Source organism: Phyllostomus discolor, chromosome 5, assembly GCF_004126475.2.
Source record: "Phyllostomus discolor isolate MPI-MPIP mPhyDis1 chromosome 5, mPhyDis1.pri.v3, whole genome shotgun sequence".
Taxonomy (NCBI): domain Eukaryota; kingdom Metazoa; phylum Chordata; class Mammalia; order Chiroptera; family Phyllostomidae; genus Phyllostomus; species Phyllostomus discolor.
In genome coordinates, this window is record NC_040907.2 from 108,165,638 (window position 1) to 108,178,746 (window position 13,109).

At 43.0% G+C, this 13,109-nt stretch overlaps 1 protein-coding gene across 1 annotated transcript in view; it reads right to left on the reverse strand.

The window, feature by feature from the left end:
- The window catches only part of WDFY4 (WDFY family member 4), a 324,491-nt gene that overhangs the window by 93,321 nt on the left and 218,061 nt on the right, over positions 1-13,109 (reverse strand). Inside the window, 4 exon segments of the mRNA XM_028512450.2 lie at positions 575-637; positions 2,498-2,583; positions 4,793-4,913; positions 9,727-9,875. Coding sequence (XP_028368251.1) covers positions 575-637; positions 2,498-2,583; positions 4,793-4,913; positions 9,727-9,875 — 419 coding nt within the window.

Sequence of the window (13,109 nt, forward strand, 5' to 3'; positions counted from 1 at the left end):
TTTCTTCCTTTATTCTCACTCCTAAATGGCCCATTGATTACCAACTGGCCTTATAGAAAACTGGGTACTTGTAAGGGGTGCCTTGGGAAGGGGCTGTAAGCATTTCATTCCCTGGGAAATATGCTCCCTGCTATAGATTGATAAATTAAATCTGATTCACACACCAACATACATGAATTTAGCTTCTGAGTTTTCTGAGAGCCTCATATAGGAAGGGCAAGCCTGGGACTGCTCACAGCCCTGCCTGAGGGCCTGATGCCAAGGCTGCCCTGGGATGGCACTTCTTTGACAACCTGCTCCCCCCCACCACAGGCAGAGGCCTGCTCCTTGCCACTTTGGTCTGAAAAAGCCACAATGCATATGGAACATTCTATCTGGTTTAGAGGTTTAATTGGCAGAATGAATTTCAGGAGCAGGATGAGGCAGTCTAGGCTAGGAGAGAGAAAAATAAGGGGAAGGTGAGTTGGCACATTTTTTTGCATGACAACTTTACAGTAGGATCAGGCAAATGAAATCAAAGCATGGCTAACACCATGCCCCCAGAGCATGGCTGGACCTCTCCCCACACCATTACCTTAGATTGATGGGTTCCTCGATAATGCTTTTCCCCTTCAAGCTGGGTTGAAAAGAGCAGAAGCTAAACAAGCAGACAAAGTAAAAAGGATCATTTTATCAGCAGAGATGAGACCCTTCCACCACCAGGGAGACACTTTCAGAGCTAGGCTAGAGCTTGGGTGCTTGACCCTCCAGCCCCATCCTACATCCAGGCTGTGAGCAGTGAGCACCAGGCCTGGGTGCAGCTCTGAAGCACACACAACACCTTCAAGCTTTGCACACACATTCAAAAAGCATTACACATTCAAGCCTTGGTAATACCAATTATAACAATAAAAAAAACAACAGTTACAATTTTTAAAAATACATGTTTTAGATACCTCCTCTGGGCCAGTTTCACTGGGCAAATTTCCATTGCCAATTTCACAAAGCACTGCTGTATTCAGGGGGCAATGCAATCTTAATTGAAAGCTCCTTGAGTAGGGTGGGGTGCAGGTGGGCAGGGTTCACTACACAGGCTACAAATGCATGACTTCTAGATTAGCTGAAAAAACTTTAATACCCAGAAATCACAAGGGAAAGGAACACAATGTTCAACATTGCATGTCTACTGCTTTAGTGTAGTCTAAAATGGAGCCTGAAGAACACTTTAGAAGCAATATAGCAGTAGTTCTTGGAAGAACCTCAAAGGGAAGTTCATAGCTGATGGAGATGTGCCCAGACTGGTGCACACAGACTCTCTGCTGGAGTTTTCTCCGCTCTGGCCCTGTCTTGTGCACATTGCAGCTGGTCCTGGTGCCAGTGACTAGCCAGGGCCAACAGGAAGGCAAGGCTAGAACATCTGAGCACTAAATGGCCTGGGACATTCAGGTCAGGGATGTCAAATCTTACTTCACAACTTCCTGCCCAGAGTGGAGCCAAACATTGCCACCCCAACTTCTGTGTGGTCTGCTTATGGCTAGGAACCTACCTTCTCTTCTGTCCCTTCTAGATTCTCTCTACAAATCTCAAATTATTTATAAATTTAAGAATAATAAAAGTAAATAGATATTAGTATGAAGTGTTTTAGCTTACATTTCTTAGATTGATTAATCTATTTGGAGAAAGAAAAGCTAAACTAAAACAGCAGACTTCGGCCTTTAAGAAAAAAAGACATTTATGCAGAAGTGGAAAGTCAGGGTTTGGAATTCTTTCCAATGAAATATAAAGTTAGAACAACCTAAAATTGGCAACTGGACTCAAAAGAAAGTTTAAGCCAAGAAAAGTAACTTGGAAAGTTACAATATGAAGCCAGAAAATTCTGGAAGGCCCATTAAACAGCCAGTTTCTTAAATCTGTTGTGTCTGCACAATTTTTTTCTCTCTTTAGGAACTACTGTCCTAAATTAATGAATTTTGCCATGTGTAATGCACACCTACATTTTTGGCCTGAACTTCTAGGGAAAAAAATCTTTTATTTTAATTTTTAATTCAATTTTGATTTATTTATATTTAGAAACAAACCAATTGTTGTATTTCAAAGTATTATTTTGCATATGGATATTGTTATTATTTTCTAGAGTTATACTTTTAAAGCATAAGCATAAATAAAAAAATGAAAAACATTTATATAGTTACAGAATTAGCACTGCCCATTTATAATGCACATCCTTATTTTTCCCTGAAAATTTTGGGCAAAAATTGTGCCTTGTATGCAGCAAAATATGGTACTTCGGTCCATAAAAAGGATCCTGTTTCCCAGGACTTAGAAAAGGTGATTCTCTAGTTTCCTGTATACTTTGTTCCATAATTCAAGAGCTCTGTGGGCCAGTAATTTCTTCCTTGTGTCTAACCTAAATCCTCTTCACTGTGGGTTTGAACAGTTCTGAGCACAAGCTGAGCAGCCTCTGTTCCTTTGCTCTCAGCTCTGGATCAGTTTCCTCAGAGGATTTTCAAATGCTTACCTTTTGAAGACTTTACTCCGATCACTGTTGTGGAAGACAAAAAACTTGGAATATCCATTTTGGAAAAAGATCTCCAGGGCAATGTCCTACAAAGAGAAACCTGTGTACTTATCCTGAAGTTTCCTCAATAGCAATATCCTCAGTCAACAGAGCTATTGGCAATAGATCATTGGGTCTCTGTGTCAAGTGGGAAAGGATTTCAATCTAAAATGGAACCAGAGAATATGAAATGGAGACTTTCATGCATGCACCCTCAGAAGACTGGAACTTAAAAGCTGAGAGACTGATTTCCCATAAGTGCCTGATTTACAGAAGATTAAGACTTATCTCCTGACCAGTGAACATACACCAGGTGGTGTGGGTCAAGGTCAGACTCGGTTGGTCAGACTTGACCAACGACACAGTCTGGTCCTGCTTCTGCCTGGCTGCAATGGAGTTCTCAAAGTTCAGTTCACTGGGGTCCTGAGCAGAGGGAAAGTATTTGTAATGATTAGGCAAACCACTGTCCTCTACAGGTGCACATAAGGGCCTCGGATTTTTTTTCTATAAACAGAAATATAAATAATGTGTGAATACATGGTGAATATAGAATCTATAGAGGTTGTGTCTTGTCCAACAACCTTGAGTGCCCATGATCAGACCTCCTCCTGGGAGAATCCAGGGCTGGATACATGGTGGCCTTGTTCACACAGCTCCCTGCCCCACTGGTTGTGCACACACCACTCCCAAATCTGGCTTCCACCACTCTCAAGCTAGCCAACCATCTGGAAACAGTCACCATTTGCTGGGGGAAAGAAGCTCACTTACTGATACCTATTTGCTACTACGTATTATCTGTGAGGTAGATAGGCAATAACTGAAAAATACTTTTGATTATTAGTATATGCCCCCAAAATGTGCTAGGTCCTATATATGTAATGGTAGAAAAGACAAGATGTGGTCCTCTGCTTACTTGGGGGAAACAGGAGCCCAGAGAGGTGCCCAATTGTGCCTACATGATGGAGCTGTGGTCAGGACTAGGTCCATGCTGGCCACACTGCCCTGAACCTTCAGGGCAGGACCTTTGCAATTCATCCCCTTCTCATTCAATTCTTTGCAAAGAAGTGCAAGAATACCAGGCAAAATGAGAACCAACACTTTGTGAGCAAAAGCAGTGGAGTGGCAGGAAGAAAGAGAGAGAGATGGTCAGATGCCAGCAGCTTGCTCAACCTTTGTCATTTCTGATGCCTTTTAAAATGAGCCCCACAGACAGGCGTCCCTGAGTTGTAGTTTCAGAGAATAATAAGGACACCTCAAGAGGATCACAGGCTAAATTACACAACCAAAGAAATTTATGAATAAAAGGCATTCTTGTTCTCTCCTTAGGGCAAAGCATTGCCCCCTATTGGACTTTGCAGAACAAACACTCACAGAGAGGGTAGGGGGTGAGGATCTGGCCCCTCTTTTCCTAAAGGGTGAATCCTGATCTCCCCCTGCCTGCTGCCTGGGAGGCCCCTGGGCAAGAGTGCAGCTTTGCTATCACAGAGATTGGGCTGGCAAAGGTCAAATGTGTCTAAAGCCACTGGGAGCCTCACAGTTCTTCCTCCCTTTGCCACTAAGCTAATGCTTCTAAACCTTCTAAACTGAGTCATTTATACCTTAGGTGGGACCAGAACTTTAGGTTTTGACTAGCTGACAGCAGAGCTCTGCCTCTGAAAGGAATCTGCTCTGTTTAGTATGTGGGTGAGCGCTTCAAATACCCCCTAAGCATGGCTCTGGGACCCTTGCTGAAAGAAACAATCAGTACATCTCTAAACTATTTGGCCCAGTAAATTACCAAGAGCTTGGACATAGGTGAGACGTGGGGAGGGTGGATGGAGGGTGGCAGCCAGCTGAGAGGTCCACAGGATCAGAACAGATCAGGGCAGACCCTCACTCAACTCTCAGGTATCAGCTCCACTCTGGGACAATGGAGCTGCCCTGTCCTGTGTTCCTGAATATCCCAGGAAGATCTGGGCATGTCAAAGGGAAAATAAAGCAAACAGGCTGGATTCTAGATGACACAGAGCAACAAGCTCCTGATAGTCAAGTGGCAGGTGCTGGAGTGAGAATAAAGAAGTGAGAACCCTGAGCCAGGGAACCAGACCCAATATAAGCCAGGGGAATGCACAGGTATGTCCCACAGGTCACTAGGCTATGCACAGGCAGGAAGGGGTCAGGGGCATGTGTCCCTCACATTCAGATGGGGCATTGATGGTACCTGGATCACCAGTCTAATGACAAGATCATCTTTCCCTTCCCCTTCCTGGAGCATACCTGCAGGAGAAAGCGTGCCTGCCGGAGCTCTCTGAGGTCACCATAGCTGTGGCGCTGGCATGAGTAATGGTCGGAGCACCTGTCTTTGCTGCACAGGTTGAAAATGAATGGATCACTGATGCTGAAAAGAAAATAAGACATGCAGTGAGAGGGTATCTAGTGGGCTTGTCCTGCTTCTGTCCCACAGCCCTACCTGAGTTTCTGGGACATACTGGGGGTGCTACAGTCAATGCCAACCAGGGTGTCAGTACCCACTGACCCAATAAACCCTAAGCACCTGTCCTCATTAGCTCTGCCCTGAGGAGTAGGATGGGGCATCAGCCTCACCAGGTGAGGGGGCAGCAAAGGGACAGATTCCAGGACTGACAGTGGCACTACTGAATGAAGAGCAGAAGAGCATGCATATACAAAATCTCCCTCAGTTCAGTGGTACAAGTGGATTGAGGGGGTAGGGGAAGACTGAAGGAGATACTCTAGTCATATCTGGGGAAAGTTCAGGCTCTGGAAATAGGGCAGAAATATGACCAGACCCGATAAAAAAGTTCAAGTTAGGCATGCCCTCGGGCAGCATAGGGCCTGGTACGGTGGCATCTAGTATAGCATGAGAGAAAGTTGCAGAGAACACCGAGCCCCCACAAGGGTATGCAGCAGGTCTGAGATGCCAGCGGGCTGGGAAACAAAGACTACAGCTTCAGCAATGTCCTCCAGAGCACATGCCCAGAGCCAGAGACCAGACACATGGCAGCAGAGGCCAGACCAGGGCAGCTCCCAGAATTGAATAACTCCCCATGGGAAGAAAGGAAGAAGGGTAGGGAGAATCATAAGTTTGATTAATACTTACCTCAAAAAGAATTTCTGCACTGGAAGTAACTGAAATACCTTTAGGTAACCACATGAAGCTTTTACCACCAATACAAAGGGAACTTAAGAAATAAAGTGATTTCAGTTACGGACAGTTACATTTCTGAATATCTGAGTGATGTGGTAATTTCAGATCATATACATGACCACAGAAGCTCTGATAGAATGCCCTTTTAAGACCTGAGGAATGAAGGGCCTCAAAAGCCCCTTAGCCCCCATGAATACCAATTGCAGCCCCAAAGAATCAAGAGCTGAAAGAGTCCCACACACCAGTACATGGTGGCATAATTGGTGAGAAGAATGTGTTTTACCCCTTCCCCATCCCAGCTCCAACTACAGCCCTCATTGGCTAGCCTACCGGCCATGCTTCCAAGGGAAACCGAGAAAGAGATCAGGCCCTCAGGCCAGACCAGCAGAACTTCTTCAGTCAGCAATCAGGAGTGGTGGTCCAGCACATGTCATGCTAACAGCTTGGACTTATTATTGTGCTTAATGGCCACTGCTGGGCAGAAGGGAAGGCTGCTCACAAGGGACACAGCCTTAGCCATTGTTTAGCTCCCTGCATAGCTAGACCTGCAGCTCCTCCTGCCCCTTCTTGGAACAATCCTCTCAGGCCTCCTGCTCTGAGCCATGTTGCTATAGGACTGATCAAATACAAGTGTGGCTCTTATTCTGGATGTGTCTGCCCAGAGGCTTTAATTCAAACCTACTGCTGGCTGAGGACCTTAGTTCATTATTAATGCCTCCCTCTGTGGCCAAGATCAGTTTCCCATAAACTTGTCTGACTCCCAATGAGGCCATAGAAGTAATTCTAACTCCTACCCTTGGCTTAGGTTAAATAGCATCACAGGTCAAGGCATTGGTGAGAATGACAAGGACAACTCCATTATCCAATTATTATTATCACCCAATATTCAATTATTGTCAGAATTTATACCTAAAATTCATACCTAGAATCATTCACTAGACCACAAACTCTTTACCAGAATCAGCCCACATCTGACTTATGTTTTTGTATCTATGGAGTCTATCACAGTGCCTGGCACAAGACAGATTTTCAATGAATATTTGATGAATTGAACTAAATGGAGAAATGATGCCTTAAAATGCTGACTGATAGGGAGGAAATATCTGATTAAAAACACCCTCTTTCAAAGAGCTGATTGGATGGTTTGGGTTTCTACCAAATTAACTTTTGAACTTGACCAACAGTGTTGTGATCTAAATTATTTCCCCCTAAAGAGATATTTTGGAGTACTACCCCACAAATACCTCACTATGAGACTTTATTCAACAAAACGAACAAGCAAGCAAAGTATAGCCAAAGACATTGAAGTTGAGAACAGGCTGACAGTGATCAGAAGGGAGAGGAGAGGGGATAATGGGGAAAAAGGGTGAAGGGTTTACAGGAACAAGTATAAAGGACACATGGACAACAAAAAGGGGGGTGGAAATGGGGGAGGGAGGTGGGGATGGTTGGGGAAAAGGCAGAAAACTGTACTTGAACAATAAAAAGTTTTCTAAAAATAAATCAAATAAAATAGGTAAATACCAGAGGTAATAAAGTCAAAATGAAGTCGTTAAGATAGGCCCTCATCCAATATGACTAGTCTCCTTATGGGAAACTTGGACATAGAATAGACGTGCACTGAGGAAAGATCATGTGAAGACACACAGAGAGAAGATGGCCATGTGACTGGAGTGATGTATCTACAAGCACATGAGTACCAAGGATGGCCAGGAAACACCAGAGGCTAGAAAAGGCAAAAAAGGATCCTCCTCTAGAGCTGTAGAAGTGGAGTGGCCCCTCCCATACTGCTGTCTGACTTCTAGCCTCCAGCACTGTGAGACAATAAATATCTGTTTTTTAAAGCCACACAGCTTTTGATATTTTGTTACAGCAATCCTAGTAACTTAGTGGAGTCATCCTATTCAACTAAAATGGGATACTATGAAAACAAAATAAAAACTTCTAGAAAGGTTCTTAGTTTCTAAGAAAAGTTCCAAAGTGCAAACTCCAATCTCTGCTGGAGGATGTGCAGTGTTCTTGAGTTTATTTTGATATTTTTATGGTACGTCAGAGAGCCTCTTTCAAAGTCTAATGCTCAACTGCACTCAATTTGATGGCAGTCTTTTAGAGAAACATTTCAGGGCTGACTTAGCTTTATTTTTAACTGGCTTGTTTATGTATCTTCTTTAGTCTCCATGGTCAAAACAAGACTTGATCCCCACTGATTTGACATGATCTATAGCCTGTCTGTCTCTCCACATGAGTGCCGGCAATTTCTTAGGGCAGTAGACAAGATCTTGGAGAGAAAGCACTGTCTAGGTTAACAAATACTTCTCTGAGGTATGGTGACTGAAATTACCTATGAAACCTCCAAATGACGTTCCAGGGTGTAATTTGTTTTCACTATACTCCTACATGCATTCTAGAAAAGTATATTTCCAGACATGGGAATCTCCCTTTTCATTTCACATCAAGTGAGTACATACAATCTGAAAACTGGGCTTCTATTAAAAGCAAAGACAGAGTCAATTTGATCATTATTAGATGCATCTCATAAACACAATTTTTCTAATCAATAAGATCTTGTCTAACGCTAGTGGGATTTAACCCAGAGGTGAAGAGGGAAGAAATGGATTGTGCCAGTTATCACATGTGCCCACCATGAATATAGGTACAGTAAAGAGCTTTCATCAGCTCTCAGAGAGGCAAGTGTGCAGACGCATTGCCCATATTGATCAGTATCAATAAAACATGAACAATAAGATGAGATGTATGTGCCAAGTATTAATTATGCTCTCCTGCCTTAGAAAAGCACAGAGGACTCCCAGCAATCAGTAAATATTTGGTATGAATAAAAGATGAAAATTAGCAAAAAGAAAAATGTCAAGCATTTTAAAGCAAATCTAAATCAAAGGAGGGTGGGCTGACATCTACTTTTCCACACTCTTTGAACCCTGCTTCCTGACATAGGCTGGAAATAATATGGCAACTGAGAATAAAAATTCTTAGTTATTGGCAGGTAAGACTCTGACTCTGTCAATAGTCTAAAATAGTTCTCAAAGTGTGGCTTCCAGTCCAGTAGCATCAGCAGCAGAAAAAAACTTGATAAAATCTCAGTCCTTACTCCTGGTCTGCCAAATTAGAAACTGGGGTAAAAGTGAGTCTCAAAAATCTGTTTTAACAAGGCTTCCAGGTGATTCAGTGTAAGTTAATTTGAGAAACACTGGACTAATAGGTCATTATTTGAGCCTTAGAAAAGTCCGGGCTTATCTCTGGATGAAGAAATCCTCATCCAAATCCTTTCAAAAGCAATGATCATCTAAAACCACAACTTAACAACTGAACTTCTAGCAAAAGTGCAAACATAGTCAACTTGATTTTTGAATGGCCATAGTCTACAAGCATGAGAGAATTAATAAGAGCTTGATTGAACCAAAATAGACCAAATACATTTGATCATAAAAAGTAACCTTGGAATTCCCTGCCAGAGACCTCTGGTGTTAGTTGGTATAAAGTAACTCTTCAAATTTCTACCCAAATCCTTCAAGATTCAGATCTTAGCCCACTTCCTTTTGCCATCTCTCCAACTGTGAACTCCAAAGAATCCTCCTATATCACATATTTTGCCTTATGATGCTAGTGTGCTCCAAATTCTTGCCAAAGGAACCTCCCATGCTGCCATTTGCACTTGCTGGGCATGAAAGGGCAGCGCCTGATGTCTTACATAAGAATGAGTAATCAACAAGTTGTTGAATGAGTAAACTGGTGGGACTGGATTCTATTACCCAAATAACCTAAGGAATGACCCCTTTGTCTTGTGGTGGACTCCACATCAGGAGAGGCATGAGGAGCTGTCACACTGTTATCCATTCTGGATTTTAGCTTTGGGGAACCAGAGTGAAGGAAGCCTGTGCTTTAAGTTTCTTTTGTTTTATTTCATGGTTCATTTCAGGCCCAAATCTAAGTCCATAGTAACAGCAAAGTGGGAGGGGTAGCAGTGAGAGTAGCTGAGAAGCAAGATTGGGGCTCAGAGGAGAATCTGCTGGAGGAAGTGGAGACTCACTTGGATAAGCAGTGGCGGGTGCAGTACACATCACCCACAGGAGAGAGTGTGAAGTTCTCGCAGATGTAGAAGTGCTGGTGGCCAAAAAGCAGGAGCCCTTCAGAGATTAGGTGGCCTTGTACAATCACCAAGGAGTACTTCTGTGTCACCTGGAGGGAGAGAGCACCAGAGTCAGGCCATGGGCAAGTGAAGCATGTCTGTCATTTTTATGAAGGGTGGGAGGGCAGTGACTGGTCACCCACTGGGCATTTGGAGGTAAGAGTAGCACCTGTAAGAATAGCAGCCATTGTCCCAGAGCTGCACTGCTCATCACAGTGTAAGTGGCTCTTCTATACCCAACACTTTGTTTAGTTACTTGATGTACTTACTATCCATGGCCACCCCCACTTTCATTAGAGATTTCATCACAGCACCACTTCCTGCTCTGCGCAGTCCTATACCCCTCACTCTCAATAAGCTTCCTGGCTCAGACTTGGATTTCCAGGGAGCCTAACTTGTGACCATGTCTTGGTATGACCCAGACATGGAGTAAGGACTTAGTGGGCCCGTACATGGAATAAATTTCTGAAGAAATAAGTGTGGGAATAAGTAAATTTTAGATGATAGCCCAAATGGACCAAGAATAATTCAAAGGATGAGATTTTTTCAGGATAATAATGAGTTAATTCCTGTTATACAGAAGAGGACCTGACATTTTCTGACTACCCACCATATGATGATTGTAAATATTTTACACACTAACCAATATAATTTTTACAATTGGGCAAGGGAGGTTTTACTACTCTAATTTAGAAATAAAAATTAAAAAGAGGTTCCAGAGATAAGACTCTCATCAAAGATTGAAGCTGTTTCCTGCTCACCATTGGGAGCAAGGATGAGGGCACAACAGTGAAATTTGGAGAGCAGACCCCAAGTGAGTTGTCTATAACTTCCATGTCAAATAGGATTAGTCAAAGTGAGAGTCAAGGCCACCAAGGGCTTGTTCCAAGATAAGTATTTACCACTACAATTCAGGATAAGTCATGACTGAACTATTTTTATTAACTGAGAATGAGCTAAGGGTCTTACTTAGTTCCGATAACCCAGGCTGCTGCAGGAAGCTGGTTCCTGGCCTCTTCTGCATCTACTGGAGTAGGCCCTAAAACCATCCTCAGAGCCACTTTCAACATGGACTCATTTACAACTTCATTTACTCGGTCAGACATTTTTCAATTCAACAGTTACAGATTCAGCACTGACTACATGCCAGGCCCTGAGCCAGGCTTTGAGCATAGAGGGAGGAACAAGATAAGCAAGAATCCTATTCCCATGGGACTTAATGTCCAGTAGAGGTACATGAATAGTAGACAAATATGTCAACTAATAAACTATTACAAATTATAATATGTGCTGAGAGGGAAAAAAGCAGGGTGATGACAAGGCAGAGAGAAACTTGGGGGCATTATTTTAGAAAAACCCTGAGAATTGAAGGGTGGAAATGGGGCAGCATAGAAAACCTGGGAGAAAAGATATCAGGGAAAGGGAAGGTTGGTTCAAAGCCTACAGGCAGGGAGGAGAGAGAAGAGATCAGCATGACTGACACAAAGTTGGAAAGTAGGAGTGCTCAGAACAAGAGGGCCTTAGATGCCTTGGTAGGGCTATTGGGTTTTATTCTGGTTACAATAGAAAGCCAAGGAAGGGTCATTCCTCAAAGATGACACTGGCTGCCGGCTGGATAGTAGGTTGGAAAGAGCCAAGAGTGGCAGGAGGGTGATCAGTCATGTGGCTACCTCAGTGGTCCTGTTGAGGGGTGATGGCTTTCGATGGGGTGGCAGAAGGAAGTGGGAGGACAGGAAGACATAATTGAATCTAAACAAGAAGAGGTAGAATTGACAGTAATTACTACTAGACACGCTGTGGAAAGTAAAAGTTAAAAAAAAGGAAGCATTGAGGATAAAAGAATCATTAAACATTGACACTGAGGCATCGAGTGAAGTCCCCTAGCCTTGCCCAGAGGCAGCCACCATAACCATGAGCTTGTATCAAACTCAAACATGCCACCTCGGCATAGGAATTATTTTGAGTTAAAGGCACTTGAAAAATAAGGTACAAATAGGCTACTTGGGCTTTTCCTTTCCTTTCTGAAAGCAGGCAATAAAACTCCCATAGAAAAGATGGCCACCCTATGTCAGGAGGAAAAGAACATTCTTGTCACCAGAGATAAGGAGGCAAGGCTAAGGGAAATCTGTACAAACAAACCTTAGTAAACTAACCCTTACCTTCCTTTAGCCTCCCTATATATTTTAATTGCTTTTTCATAGTTACTACTCTGTTCAGCATAGTACATAAACACTTAAACCTAACCACCTTTAAGGTCTTCATTTTCCCATGAAGGCTACCAAGTACACATGAAAATAAAATGTTTGCTTTTCTCCTGTTAATCTGTATTCTGTCAACTCAATTCTCAGGCCTAGCTGAACACTCTAATAAGAGGGTAGAAGGGAGACTTTACTTTTCCTATAATATATCCTTCTGAAGAGATTCCATGAATAATGCATAAGCCTGTTTTATACATATTCTCTTTATTTACACAAATAGCATATTCCTATACTTACTGTTTTGCATCTAGTTTTTTTCCTCTAACAGCCCATCTTGGAGACCCTTCCAAGTAACTTCTTATAGAATTGTCCCACCCTTATTAATAGATGCAGACCGTTCACTTGCACAGTTGTACTACGAGTTATTGGAGCAATCCCCTCTTAATTAGCATTGTTTTCAAATGTTTTGACATGACAAATGATGCTGCAGAGACCATCCTGGACATATGGCCCTTTGAATACACAAGTAAAACTGTAGGTTAAATTCGTAGAAATAGAATTTCCAGTCTGGGTGTGAGTATCTTCAACTCTGATAACTATTGCCAGATTGCCCCCTCACAGGTGGCACCAGTTCACACTCCCATCAGCACTGTTAGGAGGGCTATGCCAGGCTGTTCAAACTTTTTTCAAGTCCACCTGGTGAGATGTAGAATGGCAGCACCAGTTCTGCCTCATGTACCTCCAAAACCCCTCCCTCCACAGCGGGTCCCACCTTCACCCAACCCCTGTGGTCCCAACAGCAGGGGCTGGAGAATATTCTCATGGTGTTCTGGTGCTTTCCTTTGGGAAGAACTAAGTAACAATGAGAACAAACCAAACTACAAGAAAAATGTCTAATGAGAGCAGGGTTAATAGCTTAAACATTGATTTTGCTAGAAAAGAATGGCATTTTAAAAACTGGCAAATGAACCCAAGTGAACTATTGCCCTCTCTTCCATTTAAATCAGCCCTGGGAGGGCCCCAGCCCCAGTTTACTCATGCTTAAGAAATCTCTTATGCCCTGAGTCTATTGATCATTGTAGAAAG